Here is a 26,943-nt window from a genome sequence, read left to right on the forward strand (position 1 = left end):
GAGTGACAGAAACCTCAATCCGGCCAAATCTCTCAAAACCACAAAGAATATTTGGCATTTTAGGGAAGCTGGACAAATGAGCTTACAAAGGGGCCTCACCCTTTGCGGATAACATTTTGTGCCCTGCAGGATTTGGCTCGACACCATGCATGTGACCTTTAAGCTTATACCAGGACAAATCTTTTTCTGTCCAAGAAGATAAAGGGACAGTTAGGAATGAATGGCATGCATATCTGCAATAAAATGGAACGGTTTGTGATAAGAGTTGCTATCAGTACACACACAGACAGACACAATCACACACACATGCTCAGACCAAGGACAGCCGTAAAGAGAAATTAAGGGTATTACAAAGTCCTCATAACTCCTTGACAAATAGGGCTTGCGTCGCCATCTGACTCCATCAAAATGCTGCACCGGGGAAATAAAAACAGACTGTTTTTCATGCTTGTCTTTCAGCTAATTAAAAAACAGGAAATCAGGCCGCAGGCGAGACAGCCTTTTCAGATTGTGACAGTGGATGCAATGGATTCAGTCAAACATTAGAAGAGCACCAAGTGAGCCATCAACATGATGAATAGGCAGGGGGAAAGAGCAAAGGGAGGGGGATTGCGTGGGGAAGCAGGCCCAATTAATTGGTGCGTGGAATGGGTGATATTCAATACATGCAAGCAGGATCCGTGTTGTTTGCATCCTATAGAATTTAACACTTTCCCCAGTTTTAACAAGCAGTTTCATCAAGCTCTGATTTCTCCATTCCGGCCAAGTATTCCTTGACAACTACACTATAGGGTCACTTAGTAAAGCAACACTTTCTAATCAGATAAGATTCAGCATGTTATCACATTGATGGATCATTACTAGTGCCCGATGCCTCATAATTGTCTTCAATTTTGATACATTCTTAATTTCTCATAAAACAGTACAGTAATTTCTGGACTACAAGCCGCTACTTTTTTTTTACTTGCATTGGACCCTGCGGCTTATCCATCAGATGACACAGCACACGATAAAGGAAGCGCAAGAGCATCAAGCAGAGCAAAACAAACCTAGTGAGCCCAAATACAATAGGTGAGACAGAACGAGTGTGAGAAAATTTGCACCCTCATCATGGAAAATAAAGTAGCGGGGAATCCGGTGCGGTAAGATTAAAAACACCTGCGGCTTACAGTCGGGTACGGCTTATGTGTGTAGTATTCCCCAAATTTTCCTAGCGCGGCTTATAGTCAGGTGCGCCTTGTAGTTCAGAAATTACTGTAATTGAGTTTCAGTATCAGAGTCACGTACAATGACTTTTGAATTTAATAATTTTTTGGGAATTCTTAGCATGACAATAGCATTTAGAGAAAAATCTTCTGTTCCTCTCTAACCATTGCCTGCAACAGGTTGAAATGAGGAACATTATATATACATGTTCTGAAATCCACCACTCATAACAACTAAGTCTTGGGTGCTTAAATCAAGTGACATTTACAAGATCATAGCAACTGACAACATCACACGGTACCTAGCAACTACATAGCAAATGACAACATAATCACAAAGGACATAGCAAATACATACCAATTGACAACTTCATCACCAGGGACATAGCAACTGCATAGCAACTGTCAACTTCATCATCACAAGGGACATATCAACTGCATAGCAACTGACATCATCACACTGACATTATCATCACAAGGGACCTTGAAACTGCATAGCAGCTGACAACATCATCATCACACGGGACCTAACAACTGAAAAGCAACTGACAACATCATCACAAAGGACCCAGTAACTGAATAGCAACTAACAACCTCATCACAAATGACATAGCAACTGACAACATCATCATTACAAAGGACACAGCAAATGCATACCAATTGACATCGCACAAAGGCCCCAAGGAATTGCATAGTAGCTGATATCATCACCTTGAAACTGCATATGAACTGACAACTTCATCATCACACAGGATCTAACAACTCTATAGCAACTGACAACTTTATCACATGGGACCCAGGCAACTGAATAGCAACAGACAACATAATCATCACAAGGGACATAGCAACTAAGAACTTCTTCATCACAAGGGACATAGCAACTAAATAGCAATTGACACCATCATCACAAAGGACCTTCCAACTGCATAGAAATTGACAACGTCATAATCACAAAGGACATAGCAACTGACAACATCATCACAAAGGGCCTTGCAACTGACAACATCATCATCAGAAGAGACATAGCAACTGAATAGCAACTAAAAACGTCATCACAAAGGACATAGCAACTAAATAGCAACTGACAACATCATCACAAAGGACCTTGCAACTGCATAGAAACTGACAACTTCATAATCACATAGAACCTAGCAACTGCATAGCAACTGACAACTTAATAATCACAAATGACATAGCAACTGACAAGATCACCACAAAGGGCCTTGCAGCTGCATAGAAACTGACAACTTCATCATCATTACTGACATTATCATCTTCATTACAAGGGAACAAATACAGGACCATAACACAAACACAATGACCACATGAACACATGACCCAAACCAAAACACAGTCACTTAATGACCCTACCTAAAACAGTCGCTTTTTCAAGTTTATAATGACACAAAAATAACAATGACTCATGTCTCCTGTTTCTGTTTAATTCTCTGTGTATATCTTATGTTTAAACTCCATCTCTTTTAAAGATTACATAATTCAACATCTGAGAAATATTGTTTTTTAGTTTAGTTTATATGAGTCATGACTTTGTGGTAAAGAAAATAATGCAGTAGCAGAAATGTTTAAGGACTACCAGCAACTTCATCCATTGTGTTGCTCATATACAACATATGTCTTTGACCTAAAGATAAGTCATCAGTAAACACTTTTTTGCATGTTTTTGTAATGGAAAATTCCTTTCTATTGTAATGTTCAATAAACACTAAAGGACAAAGTAATGTAAAACAGTAAAATGTTCTGCTTGTTGTAAGCAATAAGGGACAGAACAATTCCTAAAAATTGTTATCGTTGTAATTATTTTATATTAATCAGAGGATTTCTTGGTTTTCAGTTTTGTTTTCCAAATATCAGAATCAGCCAATAAAATAAATAAATCCAAGTTGATGGAGGTCCTAGTGTTTATTAATATTAATTTGAATTTTTATTGTAAGCATCTAACTGAAAACAATTTATTCTTAGACAATTGGGGCCTTTCAGTAAACAGTTTTAAATCTACACAGTTGCAAAGTGCTATTACAATGATAAGCATCATCTTGTTGGGGTAAAACCTCCCAAACATGCATTCATTCATTTATTTGCTACCGTTTCTGCTGTTTAGGGTCTCAGGACAGCTGGAATCCATTTTAGTTCGCCTCGTGATGTCTGTTTGGTCAGTTTATTTTGGTAACTTGTGCTCCTATTTATTTTTCTTATCTACCGGATTACCTTGTTTGCCTCCTATCCTCTCTCCCAGGAATTAAATGGCAAGACAATATAGTAAAAAAACAGCTTTTTGTTTCTCTGCATCTTTGAAACGTTTCACCTACAGGCGACATTGTTGTCAAAACTATCCCTGTTCACAGAGTTGCGACTGAAAACACTGTAATATGCATGCCAAGTACGTACTATTTACACAAACGTCTAACCTGTGTGTATTTGGGTTGAAAAATGTAGTGTGTCTCAGCTGAATCAATAATAAACTCTGCTGGAGATGCATTGTCAAGCACAGCAGCAAACACACACGGCCCCATCTTCCACTGTTGTTTCGGATGTGACATGCTCACATTTCTTGTTTTGAGAAACGGCTGTTTTACAGTGTTTAGATGGCAACAGAAATGCGAAGATTTTCAAAATGCCACTTTGAGCTAGCATCCCTAGGCTCCAAAACGTTTGGGGACAAAATTGTCTTTTTAATTTTTTGTTTTGTTATAATGGGGTCCTGTGCTCACAATTTCACTTAGAATCTGTAATCCATGTCTTCGTTACATCTCGACTGGATTACTGTAATGCAATTTATTTTGGAATCAGCCAGTCTACGCGCCTGCCCAGTGCCTCAGGTCAGCAGATCATATGCAACTGGAGGCAACGAGGACCAAGCGGAGGCTCAGAGGGCATCTAGCTGTTGTTGGTCCTTGGTCGGAATTACCTGCTGCTAAACATTAGGAAATGCCTCAGTCATATGTGTTTGTCTCAACCCAATCAGTCTTACATACATACATATATTAGACATACACTTATTCTTACTTCTCGTATGTATTAAATCTAGTACCACTACAGCAATGAAAACCCGTACAATTAGTACAATCCCGCCTATCTGTAGCAGTACCATTCTTACTGCTGTAGGCAATGAGGGCATTAATCATCCAAAAATAATTCAGTGTTGAAGACGCACAAGACACAACCTCCAAACAAACGTAGAGGAACACAAAAATAACGTCCTCTGCGGAATGGATGAATCACACACTCGCACAGCATGTCCTACAGTCTTTTAGTGTTGTTTTTAACCCGCGTGGCCCTTGTTTATTATGACCACAGCAGCCCCTGGTGAGCTGCACAACCTCCTGCACTGAATGTTAAATAACGGTGCTTATGGTAGTATAGATGCATCAACAGGCACAGTGTGCATTAATGGTTTCTTGCTGCTGCAAGGAGTCTGCACTCTAATTAGAAGGCTTCTCCATTAACAAATGCTCGTGTGTGTGTGTGGTGCAGATTGTAGGGCATATACTGTAAATAGAGATAGTGTTGCACAAAGTGACACCACTAAAACATTGATTCAAGGCTAAACTACAAACCCAATTCCAATGAAGCTGGGTTGTGTTAAACACAAATAAAAATGAGGACACAACGTCCACAAGTTCCCAAAACAATTTGAAATGTGGACTCGTCAGACCACAGAATACTTTTCCACTTTGTATCAGTCCAATTTAGATGAGCTCGGGCCCAGAGAAGCCGATGGTGTTTTTAGGTGTTGTTGATAAATGGCTTTTGCTTTGCATAGTAGAGTTTTAAGTTGCACTTAGGGATGTAGCACCGAAATGTATTTACTGACATTGGTTTTATGAAGTGTTATGAGGAGCCCGTGTGGTGATATCCTTTACAAATGGATTTTTTTGATGCAGTGCCACCTGAGGGATCAAAGGCTATGGGCATTCAATGTTGGTTTTTGGTCTTGCTGCTTACATGCGGTGATTTCTCCAGATTCTCGGAACTTTTTGATATTATGGACCCAAGATTATGAAATCCCTTAATTTCTTGCAATTTGTATGTTGGTCGACTCTTTTCTCACACACTTGTTCACAAAGGAGGTGAACCTCGCCCCATCTTTGCGTGTGAATGACTGAGCAATTCAGGGAAGCTCCTTTTTTACCCAATTATGGCACCCACCTGTTCCTATTCAGCCTGTTCACCTGTGGGATGCTCCAAACAGGTGTTTGATGAGCATTCCCCAATTTTCTCAATCTTTTTTTGCCATCTGTCCCAGCTATTTTGGAACGTGTTGGAACCATAGAATTCTAAGTTAATGATTATTTGCTAAAATCAATAATTTTTTATCAGTTTGAACATTATTTGTCATTGTAGTGCATTCAAATAAATATAGGTTGACATGATTCGCAAATCATTCAATCCCAGTGTCATTGGAATTGGGTTTGTACGTGCACGTGTATGCCAAACAAGGTCACTAAATTAAGGCCTAGATTGGGTTATCTCTCACCTGCAAAGGTGCTGAGATGATAAACATTTTTAAAAAGTAAAGATGCATTTTTCTGTTTATTACTTTTTACACATTTAATTAATATGCCTGTGTGCAGCATGAGGGAACCATAGAGGCCAACAGCTTTCTGCTAAAGAAACTGTTTTTTGGGATGCAACTTTTTATTTTTAGACAAAGAGTGTCCTTTTTATTTCCAAGTTTTTAGTTTCTCTTCTTATGTATCCCGTAAAATTTAATGCAACAACATTACCGCATGCATGGAAATGTTTCTTTTGACTGAAACCTGCCTTTTTGCTCTTTACTACAATGCAGAAAACACACTATTCACAATTATGGTATGTGTTTGATAAGGTGCTGTTATCATGTCTTCCTCTACAGGTATTTAAACATTTTAAATTACACCCCCTTTCAACTGTTCTGGAACAGCGAGGCAAATTCTTTATTTTTTACAGTAGATTAAAAACATTTGAAAATGTGGATTAAAAGATGAATATGAGACAAATATATATTTTTTTTAGGTATATACTGCACATCTGGATCCAATACACAACCTGGATAATACTTAAGATATAGAAAGTAATTGTTTGTGACACTAACATAGCTGCAAAACTTTGGCTTGCAATAGCTCAAATACGTGACCCATTGCCAACGTTCGTTGTGATGGTTTTTCAGCCTATTTCAGTAGCTCTTCAGTCTCGAGCCTTTCCTGTCCTTAAATCAACCTGTGGTTGGCCTCCACACCACCACAACAACAACAACAAAGCACCTGTGACAGCTACATTGCACCTTCACAACTGTTCACTTTTCCAACATTTTGTCGCAGCCTTAGTCGAAAATGAACACCAAAATTAAAACAAACAAACAAACAAACAAACAAAAAAGGTTTTCCAAATTCAAATACATTTATAGACTTTGTCATGAAGCTAAAAAATGAGCTCAGTTGAATCCTGTTTCCATTGATCCTCATCGTTGTTTCTACAGCTTAATTGGAGTGCACCTGTGGTAATTTAGTTGATTGAACATGATATAGGAAAGCACACAGCTGTCTCTATACAAGGTCCCACAGTTGACATTGTATGTAAGACCACAAACTAAATGAAGTCTAATGTGTAGCCTTATAGCACCCTATAATGTAATCATTTCACCAATAATGTAATAACAAAATCCTGACTGATATTGTAATAAAGTTTTTACCAATAATATACTGTCTTACTACATTATTGGGGACTTATTACATTTTAAGGTGGGTCTTTTTTCTCTTAAAACTGATAATGCAAAACTTGACAGTTAATGTAATATATACATTAATTTTCAGTCCAGAGTTCCACATTTTGTGTTTTGAGAATTCAAGACTGTTAGACACATTCACAGCAAAAATTTAAGTGTTAAATGTTTCAGAGTTGATTTCAACCCCCAAAGTGTATTTTTAGCACTGTGCAAATTAAATAGAGGTCAGTGCTGGAGTTATTTGACAGAGTTGATTAATTCAGTGTTAAACCAACTCTGTAGAGAGTTACTCGAAGTAAGCCCCACCCACCTGATTAGAGCTGCCGCAAAGACCTCTGGGAGTGTCAAGTGTTAAATGTGCCTGTTCTTTTCTATTTAATAATGTTATGTTTGATGTTTTACTGTAAACTCATTCACTCCCAGCCATTTTCACTGAAGCAAACCCCTTCTCTCCCGGCTATTTTACTGGATTTTGACTGATTTTGCAAGGCTCACAGAATATTTTGTTCTATTACAATAAAAACATGGAACCTAGCAAAAGAAAGATTAGAATCTCTTGTTACATCGGAAAAAAAGTATATTTGTATATGTTTCTGTTTTGCAGCAATTAGCATTATAATATAGCCAAGTTTCATCATTATTCACAAATGTGTTGAAAACACTAGCAAAAAGAGCTTGTTGCAACATGGCCCTAGCTAATTTCTTATACTCTGCTGCCACCTGCTGGCCGTTTTGTTATAACTACCATTGCTTTAAGCGACCTCTTCATATCAGAAGGTGTATCAAAGCCTTCTGTGTGCTCTGGTATGTAATAACAATTATTTTTTACAATTTCTAATTTTATTTTACATTATTGGTGAAATGATTGCCTTATTGTACTTTTTTTTTTTCATTGAGTTAAGTGCAAATTTAATTACATTTGTAAGAAATTATTACAGTAAAGGGTGTTACGCGAACATTTTTGACCCTTTGAAGATCCCATTGAGCACAGTGGTCTCCATAATCCATAAATAGAAAAAACAAACAAACATCAGAACCACCTTGAGTCTTTTAAAAGCAGGTAGCCTATTGAAATCAATCAACCTTTGTCAAGCAAGTGACCAAGAATGTGATGGTCAGTCTGTCAGAGGTCCAAAATTCCTCTGTGGAAAGAGGAGAACCATCTGTGTTGTAATCTACTAACCAGGCTTATTTGGCCAGAGTGGATCCACTCTTTAATAATTGGCATATGGCAGCCCGCCTGGAATTCTCCCAAAGGTACTTGAAGGACTTTTAGACCTTGGGAGACAACATTCAGTTCATTCAATATGGTCTGATGAGACAAAGATTGAACCAGTTTGGTATGAATGGTTCGAGATCCCAAAGCACAAAAAACAAAACAAAACAATTTATGAAATTTTTGAATGGGTTGCTAGTTAACAAAATGTGGGGAAAATGAAATGCTCTGAATACTTTCTGGATTCACTGTAGGCATTGACAAAAATGAGTGTGTTTAATCAAAAGGTGCTATCTTCTGAATTCAGATCTAGGTGTTGATATCTGGAAATAAAAGCCTTAATGTTGATCTCTCATATGCATCTTTTGATATGCAACATAAATATTTTTAGTCTACAGCAAAAAGTAATTGACCTCAGTGTTTAGAGCAAAGTGTATATTGATTTTTTTTTAATGATTCAAGGAGTTGTAGAGATTCATGTAGACATGTAAGTATCAAGCTCAGTCATCTGAAGCCATCTGAAACTTTGGTGTACTCATTTTATGAACAATATAATAAAAACCATAAAAGGCAATGTTGAAATTATAGGGATTTTTAAAATATAATTTTCAAAACAAAATACTAGCTCTCCAAATTCTTTAGAAGAAAAAAAAGGTGAAAAATTATGTGGACTAATCAACAGGCAGCAATTTGTGCACCCTCTGCAAGGATTGCAATCTGTTTTTGTTTTTTTAAAAGGAATTTTGAGTTGGCTGTGCCCATCAGATATTTTAGCACCCTTGAGGCACAGCGCTTGCAGCAACAGATGAGTGTGCCAAACAAAATTGGTCAAAATCAGTCTGGCTGTCCAGCTTTGTTAAGTGAAGGGAGAACCAGAAAAAGGAAAAAGTCAGGCTAAGCAGAACTTTAAAAAATGATTTGGCCTACAATATTAAAGTGGAAAGAGTGCAATAATTATCCCATTGTAACCATTTAACAGAACCTGCTGTTGTAGAATGAGGACACGTTTTCTTGTTTGGCAAAATTGTGCAAAAATTACCTTGCTGCACCATGACAAGCAAACAAAGCAAGATTATTTTTTTACTCTGGCATGCACCTGCCCACATCTTGCTCGTGTTTTCACGCAAATAAAATAATAAATACATGTGAACATTATTTTCCTGTGTTAATCCTTCTTAGTAAATCACAATGTCCCATAACTGGTGAGTTACTTTTAGAAAAGACTCATGGTCTACCTGATACATGCTGGCACCATTTTTTGTTTTTAAGGACTCACATAATCAGAAGGAACCTTTGTACCTGTGACAACATTTAAATGCAGCCAATATTCCGGTTGAGGACAAAATTAAGATTTCTGAAATATTCGGGATAACACATTTGCATGCATGAATGGACAGAATTACTCGAGCATACATATTCCAATCAAAACTGCATCAGTGGTTTGTGCGCCAGACACATGGTTTTATAAATATGCATATACTGTATATGTGGCATTTTCAGCGTACAGACAGAAAATAATGTGAAAACGCCACAGAGAAATCAGTGTATTCAATTTAGATTTGTTTAGCTAGTGGCAACGTAAAATGGCCGCTCTGCCTAAAAGTAAATTAAGACTAAGATTACTTGCAAATAGCGCATGCGCAGAACACAAACCAAAGTTCTGTTCGAAGGAGGAAACCAGATATACATTTATATGACCAAATATTCAAGTTAGAAAAGGGAACCCGAATAAGAGCATATTCCGGCTTTTGTGCATGTTTACATGGCCTTTTAAAATGACTGCATGAAAAAGAACATGACAGTTTTTTTTGTTTAACCTCCCATCCGTCCCAGCCTCCTCCTTCAAGAAGGAGAAAAACTTAATTGGAGGCAATAAACTTCAAACAGGTGACTCATTTACTCAACAAAAAATACAAATCCCATTGCATATTGGACAAACCCGTCATGAAAAATGATCTTTTAATAAAGTGGTCCTGTTTTGATAAAACTGCTGCAGTGGCAAGCTCTATTCTTATCTTTTCTGGAGCTGCCATTGTTTTGAGCCATGCCTTACGTAGTGCTCCTATCTCCTCAAAAGATCCTCAAGTCAGCTTAAAGCTTGACCAGATGTTTTTTAAAGATAACATACATGTCGTCTTCTTGACTCTGTTACAAGGTTAATGAAAGAAGAGGAATGTGCATTCACAGAAAAGTACCTGAGCAGACGTGCTGTTGAGCCTCTGTAGGCCGTTCTCCAGCCGCTCCATTTTGCTGCTTAGGTCTTTACTCCTCTGGCCCAGCAGACTTTGATACAGTTTGATCTGCTCCAGGAAAGATTTTGGGGTGGTGTAGTTGTAGCGCCGCTCATTGGCCAGGTACTCCTTCGAGGAGTGATTGACACTCATGTGGACGTATGCCATGAATTTACTGACAGACTCCTTCACTTGGGGCTATAGACATTAAGACAAAGTGCGAAAAACAGTCCCTTAGAGATGTATTCAGTTCTTATTAGACTAGACAAAGTGCAATTTCTGCAGAAATTGCATAGGAATGCTAAAAGTGGAATGCTATTAGCTGAATGCTAAGATTTGAATGCATGTGCTTATGAAGTAAATTGAAAGATAAATTGCCAAAATACTAAAATGTGGTCCAAGTGGGGTTTGAATCCAGGTACTTTGTGGTGGAAGGCAATTGCTCTAAACATTGAACTAACTTGACTTGTTTGAAATCATGGCTAATAGCGTATTTATTTATTTTATTTATTAATGTGTCATCTAATGCTGAAAGCTAGCTTGCATTTAATCATTTCAGTGAATTTATAATGCATTTATTGATATAGTAGTCAGTTGGTATACATGTATATCACTTAGCATAATGGCATGGATATAAAAATAATAATGCATTAAATTTAAAGGCGCCTTTCTTCGCACTCAAGGACACCGTACAGTGAGTTGAAAAAAAAATGGGGTGAGGTAGAGCAGAATGACATTTAAGTTGGGTATGCAGTTTTAAATAGGTGTGTTTTGAGTTGTGATTTAAATTGCGTGAAAGAGTCTATGTTTCTGAGCTGAGGTGGTAGTGAGTTCCAGTGGCGGGAAGCACAGCGGCTGAATGCTCTGCTCCCCATGGTGGTAAGACGAGCGGCGGGGAGAGACAGGTGAATGGAGGAAGATGATCTAAGAGTGCGGGAGGGAGTGGTATATTTGCAAAGTCCAGTCGATTCGAAACCGCGACCGCCCAGTTACAGGACAATGCACTTTACCAACTGCGCCACTGAGCAGTATCAGGCAGGTGGTAAGGATGATAAGTTGTATGTATGGAAGTGGGCCGGGAAAGTGGGAAATTTCAATCTCCCTCCCATTGAAAAGGAATGGGCAAAAGTTGATATTTAACGTTAAATTGTGTGAATACCGTAAGTAATGTCAAATCAGACGATATATACCCCAGGAGGCATGATTTTTTGTAGTATTTGAACGGAATAAATTTGAACGGTGTAAATCGGAAGTATTATCTGGGAGTTGTTACACGGCAAAAAAGTGTGGAGGATAAAAATCCCAATAACCTATGTTTCAGCATTCCCACAAATATGAGCAGCTCTTACTTCAATATTGTCCACTTCCTGCAGGAATCTGAAGCTGACAGACTCCAATGCCTCCCGCGGCCATTCATGGAACCAGTCGATAGCTGTACAGTTGACCACAGCAGGGAACTTCCTGCTACGAACTCGCAGTTTACTTCCAACTGGAGAGAAACACAGAGCCACCTACCAATCAAACACACACACACACACACACACACACACACACACACTGGGTATGAGGTCGGATCCTCCAATGATTAGCACTCCCTACAATCAACATGAAAAATGGGAAACAGAGAATAAATTGTTAGAAGCTACATCATTAAGCAAACACACCCTCTGGCAGGCATGTGAATTAAAAGATTGCGCTGAGCTCTGGGCTATGTTGGACTGATTGGAGACGAACAGCTGGCTTGGTGTGAATCCCAACCAGATGCTCCATCATGCTAAAGAAACCAACATACAGAAGGCAAACTCAAAGGACCCTCTAAACATCATCAACTCGGATAACTGCAAACAAATCCTACATTATCTGAAGCATTTGTTTGGCACAGCGAGGCCTCTCAGTCAGGGGGGAAAGATACAAGTTACACACATAAAGATATAAAAACAACATCATTTTGTAGTTTATTCATCCGATAATTATATCTACTTTGCTCATTTGTTCTCTTTTGAAAGGGCATTTCATTCAGAAAAAAATACGGCTAAAAAGTTCATATGTAGTAGCCCTTTAATTCTAAAATAAAATACAAATAAAATCTAAAATATAGTTATTGTTAATCCAAACCATAAATATCCCAAAATGTACTCCATCCATCAATTTTCTATACCATTTGTATTCATTTAGGGGCTTGAGCGAGATGGAGGATATCCCAGCTGACTTTGGGTGAGAAGTGTGGTATACCCTGGACTCAATCAATACCAGGCTTCCAAAAAAAACCACAATATTATTTAGCAAGGAATTATGTGCTTTAGTTGACTGTTTTGGGTAAAAGATATGTTTGATTAATTTCTGACTGCTCAAATCATTAAAATCTTTATTTCAATAAAAAAAAATAGCACAAGCCACCATTAAGATTTCATGAAGCACTGGAGTATACTATGACAAAACAAATACATATTTATGGTGTAACTATACTCTGTAACATGGAAACAGGATTGTAAATGAAATACCGTTCCAGTTACCCCCCCCCCCCAACTCTTTACATTGTGAGAAATTCTTTGACAGCATAAACTCAGTCAAGACTCTCTTGTGTATTGCATATGCATATGACATTAGCATGTACAGTATATTACTACTTGATTACTCTACATATGTAATGTATAGCAGAATATCTCTCAACAATGGACCATATCATCTTTTGTTGTAGTATCTGGTAAATGGCCATTTAAAAAAGAGGCAGAGTGTGTGAACTGACATTATGCGTGTTTGGTGAGCTACTCAAAACCAGGTGGCGAGCTTAAAGCTATCTGTTTGAGACACTTGATCATAAAACATACCTTGTTGGTGTGTTCTAATTTAGAGTCAGTAATCAGTAGGTTATTGTCTATTTTAACAAAACATTCTTAAATTAGTAATACAATACATAATCTTGGTACATGGTCCAACACACATACTTATAGTCACCCTGAAGTGCAAAACGCAATGGTAAATTACAAAAAAAACAAATAGCTAAACAAAATACGCGGCTAAACACAACAGCAAATGAAAAAACACAAAGCCAAACACACCAACAAATGAAAAAAATACAAAAACATACAGCTAAACAAAAAAAGCCAAACACACAAAAAAAATGAAAAACACAACAACAAATCGCTAAACAAAACAACAACAAAAACAGCAGCAAATGAAGAAAAAAACTGAGTAATTAAACAAAACAACAAAAGCATTACAATTATTCTAACCCTGACCACATTTTTAGCTAAAGTGCATTTCACTATTTTGTTAAGTCGCAAATTACAGCCAGCAAAAAAGGAGTGAGAAACTGCTATTTTCAATGTTTTACAGCTGTATTCAATGTATAGTTGATTAAGCAGCTCTAGATGATGCTGGAAGTAGAACGATGCAAAAAGAGTTTCCTTGATTTTTTTTTCAGATAATATCAAAACACTATTAGAGTCACCACTGTTTTTTGTTTTTTGTCATTTCCGTGTCATTTCTATCCCAAAAAACACCTTCATCAAACAAAAATGCACTTTAACCCAAAATGAGTCCAGGGAGCAAAAAAAGTTGGTCTTTCGGATTGTATCTCTATCTCTCTATCTTATCTCGTCTGCCTTTGGTCAAGGAATGTTATAGTATGATCATTGCTAATAATAATTGTTGTGCATAATTACTACTACTATACATACAAAACCCACTGCCATCATGTCTTCTTGCTAACAGCAAATGAGACTCTCCCGCCCATGTATTTAGACCGATCATTTCACATTGTTACAGATCCAATCTTTACAGGCATGAGTCTGACAAGTGGGATTGCCTTCCTCATTTATTCACTCCTCTACCTTGCGAGTGTACAGGGCTGGGAGCGAGATAGCGAGCTGGATATGGATGGTGATGGGGCTGCATTGTAATAGCGACAGGATAAGCAACCCTCCGAGAATTCCCCAGTCCCCAAGGGGGAACAAAATGGTTAAACGTTTGTGAAATCAGCTCCAGCTTAACTGCAGCTTTTTCCAGTCATACCAGTGATTTATGACAGAGACCGCCACCAATGAAAGCATTCTGAAAGATCATTAGGGGGGAATTGTCTGGGGAGAGCTTCATCTTAAAGCCAGACGTTTACCTATCTATGAAAATGTTGTTATTCTGCGATCATAAATGAGGTTTGAGGAGAGAGGAAGCAGACTGAAGTTATATTGGGAGGAGATGGAGATCAAACAGAGGTGCAGGAATCTGAGAGACAAATTAACAGCAAACTTTCCCCCGCCTTCCCCGAGGAGAGCCACTGAGAACAACTTTCTCTGGATCATTAGTTGTGAAATGCACAGTAACAAAACACACAGTTCTTTGTACAGTACACGTCTGAGTATCTGATTAGTTCACCTTGAGCTGTCTGCGAACCCGGTCGATGAAGAACTTCCAGCAGTTTTCTCTTGTATCCATCAATCCTGAGCAGCGTACCTCTGGCCTCACACTGCCAATAATGTTCTCCACTTCATCGTCTGGGAACAGGTCAGGGATCTCTCCTTGAATAATTGCAGGATGCAGATTAGTGACGAAAGATCACGAGTTCTTAAGTTATTGTTTTCTTTCTGTGAACGTAAACATTTCGAAGTCTTCTCAGAATCTTTGTGATTGTTTCAGTTGTTCAGGAAAATTGAAAATATAAAAATCGGACCGTCCATCATTCAGTAAGAGATAGACCAGTATGTTTTTTGTTTAGGAGGCCGATAACCGATATTTGAAGCCGATATTCATTTTCATTAAAAAGGGTTTTTAAAAAATACAAATTCCAATCTTGATTTTGTTGTAATGTCTTAAAGCATGAATATTGAACACATTTTCAGACTTTTCAAAATGTAGAAGTTTTTTTTTTTTATCTTAGACAATATACTTAATTTTAATTTTCCCCCCCCAAAAAAAAACAGAGAGCTCCCAAGGTAATCAGTACATCTTAAAAAGTTAAATGGAAACTTAAAGTGTTATGAATGGTGTCCTGTCTTTGTTTGCACCTCTACTCGTCATCCTGTTCCCTTCCCGTCATCCAATCGTATTCCCCAGCCACTTGTGTCTCTCGTTGTCTCGTCAGTTGGCTTGTATTTAGTTCCCTGGTTTCGTTCAGTCTTGGTTGGATCATTGTCGCTGTCACCACTCTAGTGTTTTGTTGTTACTTTGAGTTTTGTCTTCTCTAAACTTAGTTGGTTTTGTTTAGAGTTTTACCCAGTACCCCTGTTAGTGTTTTTGTTAAATAAATTATGCTCAGTATAATATGCATCCCTGCATTTGGGTCCTCCACCCCCAGCCATGACAGAATGATCCAACCCAGACAGAGGGGAGACAGGAGACTATATACACACACACTAACGACACAACAAGACACACCTGGGGCAAGACACAAGTGGCTGAGGGCACGGATTGGTTGACACGAGGAAGGGCAAGATTACACTCAACAAGACCAAGGGAGACACACAACCAAAAACAGAAACCAAACATGACATAAAGAAGTGAATACCACAGCTCTAGTTTTTTCACAACAATCCTGAACTCTTAAACTTTCAAATTTCTTTTTTTTTTGTGTCGAACAAAAATAAAAGATTCAGATAGTTCCCAGGGTCAGCAGCATCTTGTTAAGTGAAATGAAAATGTAAATAAATAGTTCCCTAAAATTATAATGGTTTTAGATTTGCCTTTTATCGCCCGTCAGATTTTGAAAAAAAAGCAGATATCGATATTTGTCAAAATCCCTAATATCGGCGCCATTCATCAGCCAGGCCGATTATCGCTCTAGCTCTATCCCTAGTCGGGACACACTTGCGTCATCGTCAATCTGTCAATATTTCAAGCCAAACCGTCAATCTGTCATTCGTCAATTGCTCAGCAAAATGAGTGTCCATCAATGTTTCCGTCATTCGAGGTGGTCAATGATTAACGTTCCGTTAATCGTCAATTGTCAACAAAATGGGCGTCCGTCATTGACGGATTGACGATTACATTGGCAGACAAAAACGCCCTTCCGTCAATGCTCAAATTTTCGAAGTTTCCCATCAATCGGCAATTGCCAATAAAATAGGTGTCCGTCATTGACAGAATGTCCACCTCTGCTAAAAATATTTTAATAAGTTTTCATGCAATGTCGCTTATCCCTAACCGCACCAAGCAAAACTGTTACAATAGCCAAGTATGAACCTGGTATTATTTTGGTCACCATTGATTTGTTGTCTGTGGACTAGTTATTTATCAGCACTATACAAACATTTTCTCTTTCTTTTGTTAACATCATAACCTTGGATGAAGTCTGCACTCTTCCAAGAGCAGCTGTTTGGTATTTTCTTTATTCCATTTTATTATTGTTACACATTCTGACTCTCTCTCTTTTGCTCCAGCTGCTGCATTGTGGTACCTGATGGTGTTGATAGATTGACTGAAATCTGTAGATAGGTTGACTGAGGATTATCACTTCCAGGAACACAAATGGTAAGGACACAAAATTCACCTTTTCTCAAATAGAAAAAATAAAACAAAATGGAAAATTCCTCATGTCTACAATCTTTCTTTTAGTCTAAGTGTAGAACTGCCAATGTGGAGTAAACATTTTTAACTGTCAAATACATTCAAACGTACTTGCAAATATGTTTGAACGTACTTGTTGGTGAAATGCTAAAAACGTAGCATTTGTTTCCCATAATGCCAAAGACTAAAAAAAATTTTAGCATTTGGCCTACATTTTACAAATACGTTTGAAAACTGATTAAATAAACGTTGTTTATTCATAATTTTTATGATTCATTATTATTACTGCAGTACATGATTTCCATTCAGCTTTTTTTTCCCCCATAATGCCGAACGTATTTGCAAGTACGCCCAAACGTACAGTATTTGCAATTAAATGTGTACATTTTCACATATTTAAATACGTTTAATTGTATTTGCAAATATGTTCGAACGTACTGTATTTGCAAGTACATTCAAACATATTTAAATATGTTCGGACTATTTGTTCGGACACTTGCCTGTCAAAAAAGTTTATTCCACATTGGCTTCCGTAGTAGCCTAAATTCAAAATTGGAAATATAAACTAAGGTTCACACTTTATGTATTTTTCACAAGAAAACACATTTAATTTCATTCTCTACTCTCTCTAAAAAAAACTCTGGGGCACAATAGTACATATGGATAGGGAAATTGCTGGCATTGTTCTGAAAATATAGTAACCGCTTTAAATGTATTTATTTGGCTGATTTTTATTTTGCGGTCTCCTTTAGTTAAGGAGTTTTGGTTTAGCATTGACTCAGGATAAATGGCATAGAAAATGGAAGGATGGATTGATAGATAATTAAATGATACAATCCTGTCCCTCAGGTGTACTTAACTCATTCACTGCCATTGACAGTGATAGACGTCAAAGATCAGTTTTTACTGTGCTGGTAGTATGTGTTAGAATATGAATAGCTTTTTTTTTTGTCAGCGAGTCTAGCAATAAACGGGACTGAGAGGTATTGATGCTGTCATGATCTGAGTTTCTGTTGAACTTTTGGATTTGCTTTTAAATCATTTTGGTTTTGTTACATGTTATTCAAAGTTTTATGTTTCTCATGTCCTGTTTGTGCCATCCCAGTCTGGTCATCAAGTCATTGCCTCCAACTGGTCCTAACAGCCCTTCATGTTAGCCAATCAGGTCTCTCCAGCTGTGTCTCATCAGTCTGTTTCGATTTAGGCCCTGCTCACACGGAAGCAAAGCCGGCTTTGTTCCTCAAAAAAATCTAGTACACACAGAAATGTTTCAAGACATGCTTGTGTCCAAAAGAAGACGCTGAGGACGTTTAACGGCTGTAATGTATATGCCAAGTTAGGAGTGGCGCTGTAGCACAGCCACAGGGAGTTAATGGAAAGCGTAGAAGAAGACGAACCACTGATCTAAATAGACGATATGCCAATACTTTTGAAGCCGCGGGGCTGCCATATTACTCCTCCCAAGAACCGTTTCTCGGCACACGATCCTATACATTTACAGTATTGAAATTTGAGACAGTGCTTAGTAGAAACAGCATGATTTATGATGAGGACTTTAAACATTTTACAACTTGCCTTAAATAAATGTATAAATTATATGCTTAATGATAATTACAGGAGGAAACTTGTGGATCTTTTTTTAATAAAGAATTATAACTATCATTCAACAAAAGATGCCTCTGCCAAATATAATATTGGGGTCTAAGGAACTGAGCGATAAAAGAAAAGGGGGTCTTCAAAGTGCTTGCGAGATGGGTGGAGTAAGAAGGCCGCTCTGTCGCTTCAACGGCTTTCACGGGTGTGTATGGGCTATCGGCTATCCAGATATATATACAGATCAGTGGGACGAACACAGGAGAAGTGACAATGGCGGGTGATTCAAGTACATCATCACGCAAAATATTTTGCTGTAAAGCTAAAAAGGTTGCACAAAACGACTACAACACGGCTATCCGCCATTGTTGTTGACAGACTGGCGGTCACGCGAGCATAAGTCATCAAACTGGAGGAGTATCCCGCATAAGGTGTCCACATTGGATCGTACGTTTTGAAATCTTTCCACTCTGGAGAGCCTGGTTAAAAAAGTGATCGGTTTCAAGCTCCGAAATGGTGCCGCCGTGTGGACGAACTGCACGAACGGCAAGAAACGTATGCGGATACATTGTAACGGGCTTTTGTGTGGACGGGGCCTTAGTTACTCGGTTCATTGTCTCATGTTGCATGTCCTGGACTTGTAGCCTTTCTTTTCTTGTTTCACTGTACCTTCTTAGTCTTTTTTGTAAATAAATACTTTTGTTTCCCTGCAACCCTGCCTTGCCTTGCTTGCTTTCCCATACTTGCATCCACCTACATTTTTCATCCACTCCAACACGACGACTCCTACACATGACGGATGCGCTGTATGATTTATAAGTGTAACATATTATTTGGCTTCTGACCACATATTTGCATATTAACAACTTCATGTTAACCCTAGGGATTTTCTTTTTTGGTGTATTAATATATGTTACATTTAACTGCTCAGTAACTCAGTACAAACTAGATACACCCCCTTACTACATTCAATCAGAAACTTGTAAAAATGTATGGCATTTTTAGATTTATGAAGTCTTTACAAGGAACATGAAATTATATGAAAATAGTTGAGAACTTTTTGTGTTTTTTCCGATGGCAAAAAAAGGTAATTAAAAATAAAAAGGCAAATAAATACATAAACTTAACCCCTTCGGACTCATAGATGATTGCAATGGACATGACATATTTGCATGTCTAAACTAATAAAAACGCATAATTCGGACGATGTAATCACTTCTGGTTAATGAATGGATCCTAGCTAACCAATCACATAATTGCGAGTTCATTTGCATGATGTTCATGTTAAAAATATTACATATAAGCTTGGTAAGTTTACAACAAGTTACATCCATATTATCCTGGCGTCCACTATAACAAATAAAAGCATAATACCCCCCAAATAAAAAAAATCCCATGTTGTTCCTATGTGGGGAAAAAAGTCAAAATCTGTAAAAAATAAATAAATAAATTGCTCAAAAGAAAAAGGTCTGAAGGGGTTAAACTTTATAAATGGTTCATCCACATGATTTCTGCTTGTCCACCCAGTAACATGTTGTGAACAGAGCTGGAAAAATGGCACCACTGTGATGTTGGCTGTGACACATTAAAAAACCTTGCTCTCCTGCAAAATGTGACAGACAGTAATTAGTGAAGCCTGCCGTTACCCGATGCCAACAGATCGTTGACCAGAACGAGGAACCTCTCGTCTGCCACTTGGGCGTCAGTCATTAAGAGCACGGTGCCAACATTCTTCACGCCAGCTTTGATGTAGAGCGATGCCAGGTCACTCTGGGTGAGAGAAACATACAGACTGGGGGAGTGACACATAATGAGATTCTGCAGCAAGCGGGCAAGAGATTGTGAGGGTTTTATGGCGGGGGTGCCATGTAAATTCCAAGCACGGTGTTTCTATATTGAACGGATTATGGTTATAATTCCAGCAGCAACTCCTTCGCACATGCAAACAAGGCAAACACGAATGGAATGCATGCACAACATTATGACACCAATCGTGACTTCAGTTTGTTTGTGTTTTGCTGTGTGCTTACTTTGAGGTCTGTGATACTGTAACCCTTCCTCAAGGTGATCTGGAAAACCTCCAGATTGGAGATGAAGGCAGCCAGTCGGGTCAGACTCTGCTTGCCACTTCCGCCTACTCCGACCAGCAGTGCGTTACCCCGTGGAGACTCCAGGATTCGATTTATACGGCAGCTGCATGTGGAGGTGCAGACAGTCAGATGAGTAAGGGCGGAATGGGTGGAAGTGGAAGCTAAAATGTAAGGAGGAGGTATGCTGTCATAGCAATGTGACTCATCAAGGAAACAAGAAAAATGCCATGCAACAATGGGACATTCTGTTTATTTCGCTTGGCTTTCATACCGCCCGCTCCCACCATCTGTATCAGTATGTGTCATTCACATTTACAAAGCCAAACCTTATGAAACATTGTTCTGCCACAAGTAGTTAAGTCAAACCAGGGGTTCCTCCTTTATTTGTTGAAAAATGATATCTATCTTTGGTGTAATTTCCATGATTGCTTCATTTCAACCTGAAACTCTGCTTATCATTGCATCATATTCATTTGCAGTAGTATTACTCCGTCAAATACCTCTGAGGTTGTAGGTCAGCTTCAACAAAAATTTGGAAGGAAAATATTCACTACATCCATGCATGCATATGGCAGACTCATGACCAGGGTGACCAGACGTCCAGGTTTAACCGAGGATAATCCCATTATACTGCGACGGCCCCAAGTTTTACTGGGACAGTTCGATTTGGGCCTCTGTTAGAATGAATGTACATAAGTTATCCCATATTTGCTCTTATAGTATTGCAAAGCATGACTCATGCTTTTGCAGCTGCAGAACAGGAACTGTGCCCTTATCACAAGCTAAGGACTGAAATATTTTGTTGTTGGAACACCTTGTAATAAAATATAAAGAGAGGGCTCGGGAGAGTGTGCTGCAGAGCGGGTCGGAGATTCTAACTGAGCACATCTCTGTCCGTTCTCCTCGCGAGTAAAAAATAATCTAAGTCTCTTGTCTTCCTTCCTTGTCTATTGTTTATTAAATGTTCTAGGTTGACTTAAACTGACAGCCTCCCGTTACGGCGCAGTCCTGTTTGGGCCTTTTGTCTCGTGCCCTGTTTTTTTGTTGTTGTTGTGTTTTTGTTTTTTGTCCCAAATTGTTTATGTGAATCACACATTTGTCAATGTCATAGCAATTTATATGATGAACCAACTAAAAATGAAGTGATAAATAATTTTCTATTTACTTTCACATTCACATTTGTGCTATACCGGAACTAGAACTACACTTCCTGCGTGCAATATGGGACCGCAAAGTGATGCCAATGTACAGGTGCCAATGTACACTTTTGTTTTTGCTCCCATTTTTTATGAGATGAACATAAAGATCTAAAACTATGTTACCACATACACAATATCACCATTTCTCTGAAATATTGCTCACGAACCAGTCTAAATCTGTAACAGTGAGCACTTCTCCTTTGCCGAGATAATCCATCCCACCTCACAGGTGTGCCATATAAAGATGCTGATTAGACACCATGATTAGTGCGCAGGTGTGCCTTGGACTGCCCACAATAAAAGGCCATTCTGAAATGAGTAGTTTTTTTTAAAATGTATGCTAATAAAACAAAACTGCACCACAGGTATTCTGATTCCTAGGAGGATACATTGAAACGGGGCCTTAGACTGGTTTGTGAACAATATTTGAATGAAATAGTGATATTGTGTACGTGGAAAAAGTTTGAGATCTTTGAGTTCATCTCATGAAAAATGTGAGCAAAAATAAAAATGTTGCGTTTGCATTTTTGTTGAGTGTAGTTACCCCTGGAAAAAAAAGGCTTGATGATTGATACCTGCGTAGAAAAGCAAAAAAAAAGAAAAGAAAAGAAAGTAATGTACTTACTCGCATTCAATGACCATTCACAAAGTAGGACATCTCAAACATCCATAGAAATACTAATTCAAAGCACCAAACAGCAATGCTTAGCGCTGCTGAACTGTCAACCAAGATAGCATTTAGCATTAGCTAAAGTAATAACACAACCACCTGTCACCAGATTGACGATTCAATTTGTTATAAATAGTTCCTGGTGAGAATGTATTTTATATTTGATATTCAACGAAATTTTAGTGTGTTGAAAAACTGGTCACCCTATTCATGACTTGATTATTACTTGCACTAGTGTTAATTTCGTCAATGAAAACTAAACAAAAATAATTCCGTCAACACACATTTTTTACCAGACTAAAACCCTCATTAATAAACAATAACTGGGACTAAATCAGTATGCATTTTGGTCGACTAATGAAAACGAGACGAAAATGTACTTCACTTCATAAAAACTGGAGTAAAATCCAGGGACATTTTAGTTCATGAACAAAAACGAGACGAAAATTATATGATTTGTAAAATCTTGTCTCTGCTAATCTGTCACTGTGACACTGTCTTGTGACACACAGTGAAACACCCCCTGTGCAACATGCACAAATACATAAGACAGGTAGGAGGCGGCTTCATTAAGGATGAAAAAAATGGTAAATTATAGTAACATTAATCCAACGGCTATAAAGTTCCAACAATAATGTTAATCTGACCGCTAACTAATGATGGCTAATTTACTAGCTCGTAGCATGGAGCCATAGCAGCCACTTATTGATATACTGTAATTGTGTGTGAAGTTATTTTTTATCAAAAAGATGACAGAAAATTGCACATTGAAAATGTGAAATAGTTTTAGATCCAAAATGTTCAACATAATCTGCTGACAAAAAAAAAAAAACAGGGGTAAAATGATTGTCCTGACTAAAACTAGACTAAAACATTGACAGTTTTTGTTGATGATGAAATAAAATTATGTTTTCTTGGACTAAAATAAAGACTAAAATGCTATATTTAAAAATGGACTAAATAAAAACGGGATGAGGTTAACTAATTATAATAAAAACTACCAAGTGTGATTGAAACGGGACTAAATTTAAACATGGTGGATAAAATGAACACTAACTTGCACTCAACTTTGTTAAAACAACCATCTAAATGCCAGTGACGATGCGACTCACAGATGTTTCTCATGTCAATGTCAGGTTTTGAAGTATACAATTTAGCGCTTATTTTGATGAGCAACTTAGGCTCAGTGGCAGTCTCTCCCCTATTGTATTGTCTTTTTGTCAACCATTGCAAATAACTTTTGACAGTCTCATGTCTGTTTTTGACAGTCTATAAAACAAAATGGACCTATCCATCTTAAAATACGTGCAAAACCAGTCCATCTCCTTGACAGACAATTGAGAAAGTGACAGAAACACTTCATCTCTATTCTTTTTTGTGAGCCTCCCCACATTGTCCCAGGGGTTTGTAATCTTCCACTCACATGTGTGCCATGGCATCCTCAAACAGCACCAGGTTGAGTGTGGCATTGACCTCATTGTAGCTGTCCAGTACCTCCAGCAGGTTTTTATTGAGGCTGCTCCAGGATTCCACAGCCATGTACCTGGACTCCCCGAGGCCGTGGGCAAAGTGGCAGTACAGGTTCATCTTGCGGGTCTTTTCCAGACTCTCCTCCATGTCCTTAGGGAGGGACGCACACATGCACACGCACACATGCGCACACACGGCCCTTGTCAGCATAACATTAGTGTTAAGCTTAAACAGTTTGGACAGGGGCACAGCTGAATATCGTAGCGGCGCACGGGGTGACCTAGTTCATTTTCACTTCAGCAACTATCGGGTCCCTGAATATCTCACTGGAGAGATTTGGTTTTGTTTTCCCTGCCAACTTCCTCTGGTGCAATGCTTCCAATTCACATCTATATTGCACTCTATTGCAGACTGCATTTACACAACACTAAATTGGCATCCTTGCTGTCCAAAGTGTCTCTAAAGAGTTGCTTGTTAAAATAATTTGAAAGTTGGGAGCATATTGCGCTGTAAAACTGTTGAAGTTAAAGTACCACTGATTGTCACACCCACCTACGCGGGGCGAAATTCCTTCTCCGCATTTGACCCATCCCCTGAGGGAGTGGTGACCAGCAGCAGAGGCCGCGCTCAGGAATCAATTGACGAGAGGTTCATTGTCTTTTTGTGGACGTATGTACACATATACTTGGGCCCGACCGATATGCATTTTTTTTAGGCCGATGCCGATACCGATTTTTGGCAGGAAAAAAGACTATTATTTAAAGATGTATACAATGCCTAAAATTGCCCTCACTAATTCCTTTTCAATGGGTGTCACTTATGCACAAACTTTTGCTATTAAGATTCTCTGTTTTGAATGACAAGTCCATAGTATGACCTTAACAAATTTCATGAAGTATACAAGGGAATTGTATTATGTATGTATGTGTCAGTAATAAAAAATATAGATGTTAGATGTTTGCATCCTTGAATTTTGAGAAAAGAAAGTCTTTGAATCCTTGAAATGTCAACTTTAAATGTAACTTGAAAGGACAATGACAAAATAAAACAATAAAACAGTTAAATAAGAATATAATAAACTAAAATAATAGCAATTGAAAAAACAGTAAGAACAAATACTGACTGTTCCTGTGCATTTTGGCCTCTTGGGGGCAGTGTGGTGCCGTGTATCCATGGCGTACACAAGGTGAGTACAGAAGAAAGTTGCGATTGAATTCTATTAAAATAACTAGTTTTTTACACATTGGGAAGTTATCTTACCTGTGGGTATGTGTTCCCACAGCATTTGTGTGAGAATATTCTTTATTTGAAGGGAAAACACTCCCAAAGTCGATGCTAATTTAGCGCTAGACTAGCGATGTTTTAAAAACGAAGCATGTTTTGTCCTGTCTTTAGTTTTACAGTTAACTCCAACTGAGCTGTCATTAAATAGCTTAAAGGACGTTTAGGGACAACAGAATAACCAGAATAACATATGCTACACACTTGCTAGTTGCTAATGCTATGCAAGCAAAATGGTGCATTCAGGGTACGTTTACAGCGTCGAAAACTTTGGTTTTCTTCTAATGTTTTAAGGGGGAAATAATCGGCCATTTGGCCCAATTGGACGATTGTTTTGGCCGATGTTTGAAGGCCAATCATCGGCCGATTAATCGGTCGGGCCCTAAGTGTCATGTTTGGTTTCTGTTTTTGGTTGTGTGTCTCCCTTGGTCTTGTTGAATGTAATCCTGCCCTTCCTCGTGTCAACCAATCCGTGCCCTCAGCCATTTGTGTCTTGCCCCAGGTGTGTCTTGTTGTGTCGTTAGTGTGTGTGTGTGTATATAGTCTCCTGTCTCCCCTCTGTCTGGGTTGGATCATTGTCGCTGTCACCACTCTTGTGGTTTGTTGTTACTTTGATTTTTGGTCTTTTTAGGACTTTGTTGGTTTTGTTTACCCAGTACCCCTGGTAGTGTTTTTGTTAAATAAATAGTTTTCAGTATAACATGCCTCCCTGCATTTGGGTCCGACAACTCCAACCGTGACAGAATGATCCAACCCAGACAGAGGGGAGACAGGAGACAGGAGACTATATACATACACACTAACGACACAACAAGACACACCTGGGGCAAGACACAAATGGCTGAGGGCACGGATTGGTTGACACGAGGAAGGGCAGGATTACACTCAACAAGACCAAGGGAGACACACAACCAAAAACAGAAACCAAACATGACACTAAGTCATTTACTGTCAAGTTCCTTATTGTGGCATGTGATGGACACAGGGAGTGCAGTGAGTCAAGAAGAGGACAGAAAACCATTAAAATGTTTTCCAATTTGTTGGGCTTGACAGCACAGGCCCTGACAGCCAGACCCCCATACCACCCTGATTAATATTCTCTACAATGCTCTCCTCACTCGACACCCCCTCACCCATTCGCTGAGCATTATTTTCCCTCCTCCCGTCTCTCTTCTCCGGTGTTGCTAACCGATGTCAAGGTCCAAGCCGCAGAGCAGGTAGCCTAATGACCTCCCCTCCCTTGTCTTTCTTTTCAAAACTTTGTAAAAAAAAAAAAAAAACTTACCTCAAAGAACTTTTTCACCGTGTCTGCCTGCAGCTTATCAAAGACCTGGAAGTCCTGCTCCTCAACAAGCTTGTCTCTGTAGACGCGATTGGATTCATGCAGGTAGATTTTCAGCAGGTCCAGAGGGGTTTTCAGACACTCACCGGTACTGAAGAGAATGCCCTGGGCAGGAAAGTAGAGAAGGGAGCTTAGTGTTTTCATTCCAATTTAAACCACAAAAAGGTGGCAAATGCACTGAAGGTTAGGCGTGTCAGAGAAGTGGCATAAATAATGGCAGTTCTTTCCTTTAATCTGACTGTTTCATCAGTATTGCATGTGAAGTTTTACGAGCAGGTGTTGAAAGCATGCATGGGAGAGTAGTCATTTGTGGAAAATAGAGCTATCAAAAGTTATCGATTGTCAAATAAATCGACAACTATTTTAAAAATCGAGTAAACGTATGGAGCCAGTTTTTGATTTAAAATTGTCCAAATCCTCAGA

General features: G+C 38.5%; 1 protein-coding gene across 5 annotated transcripts in view; it reads right to left on the minus strand.

Moving 5' to 3' along the window:
* Positions 1 to 26,943, minus strand: part of dnah9 (dynein, axonemal, heavy chain 9) — a 180,119-nt gene that overhangs the window by 71,133 nt on the left and 82,043 nt on the right. For all 5 annotated transcript variants that reach the window (XM_086064347.1, XM_086064346.1, XM_086064349.1 and 2 more), the window contains 7 exons: positions 26,464 to 26,625; positions 23,851 to 24,047; positions 20,499 to 20,661; positions 20,115 to 20,238; positions 14,749 to 14,891; positions 11,724 to 11,885; positions 10,339 to 10,572 (listed from right to left, as the gene is read on the minus strand). In XM_086064347.1, coding sequence (XP_085920473.1) covers positions 10,339 to 10,572; positions 11,724 to 11,885; positions 14,749 to 14,891; positions 20,115 to 20,238; positions 20,499 to 20,661; positions 23,851 to 24,047; positions 26,464 to 26,625 — 1,185 coding nt within the window. The remainder of the gene's footprint in view (positions 1 to 10,338; positions 10,573 to 11,723; positions 11,886 to 14,748; positions 14,892 to 20,114; positions 20,239 to 20,498; positions 20,662 to 23,850; positions 24,048 to 26,463; positions 26,626 to 26,943) is intronic.

The sequence above is a fragment of the Leptonotus elevatus genome, chromosome 20 (assembly GCF_054856555.1).
Source record: "Leptonotus elevatus isolate MCC_2025b chromosome 20, RoL_Lele_1.0, whole genome shotgun sequence".
In the NCBI taxonomy this organism is placed as follows: Eukaryota; Metazoa; Chordata; class Actinopteri; order Syngnathiformes; family Syngnathidae; genus Leptonotus; species Leptonotus elevatus.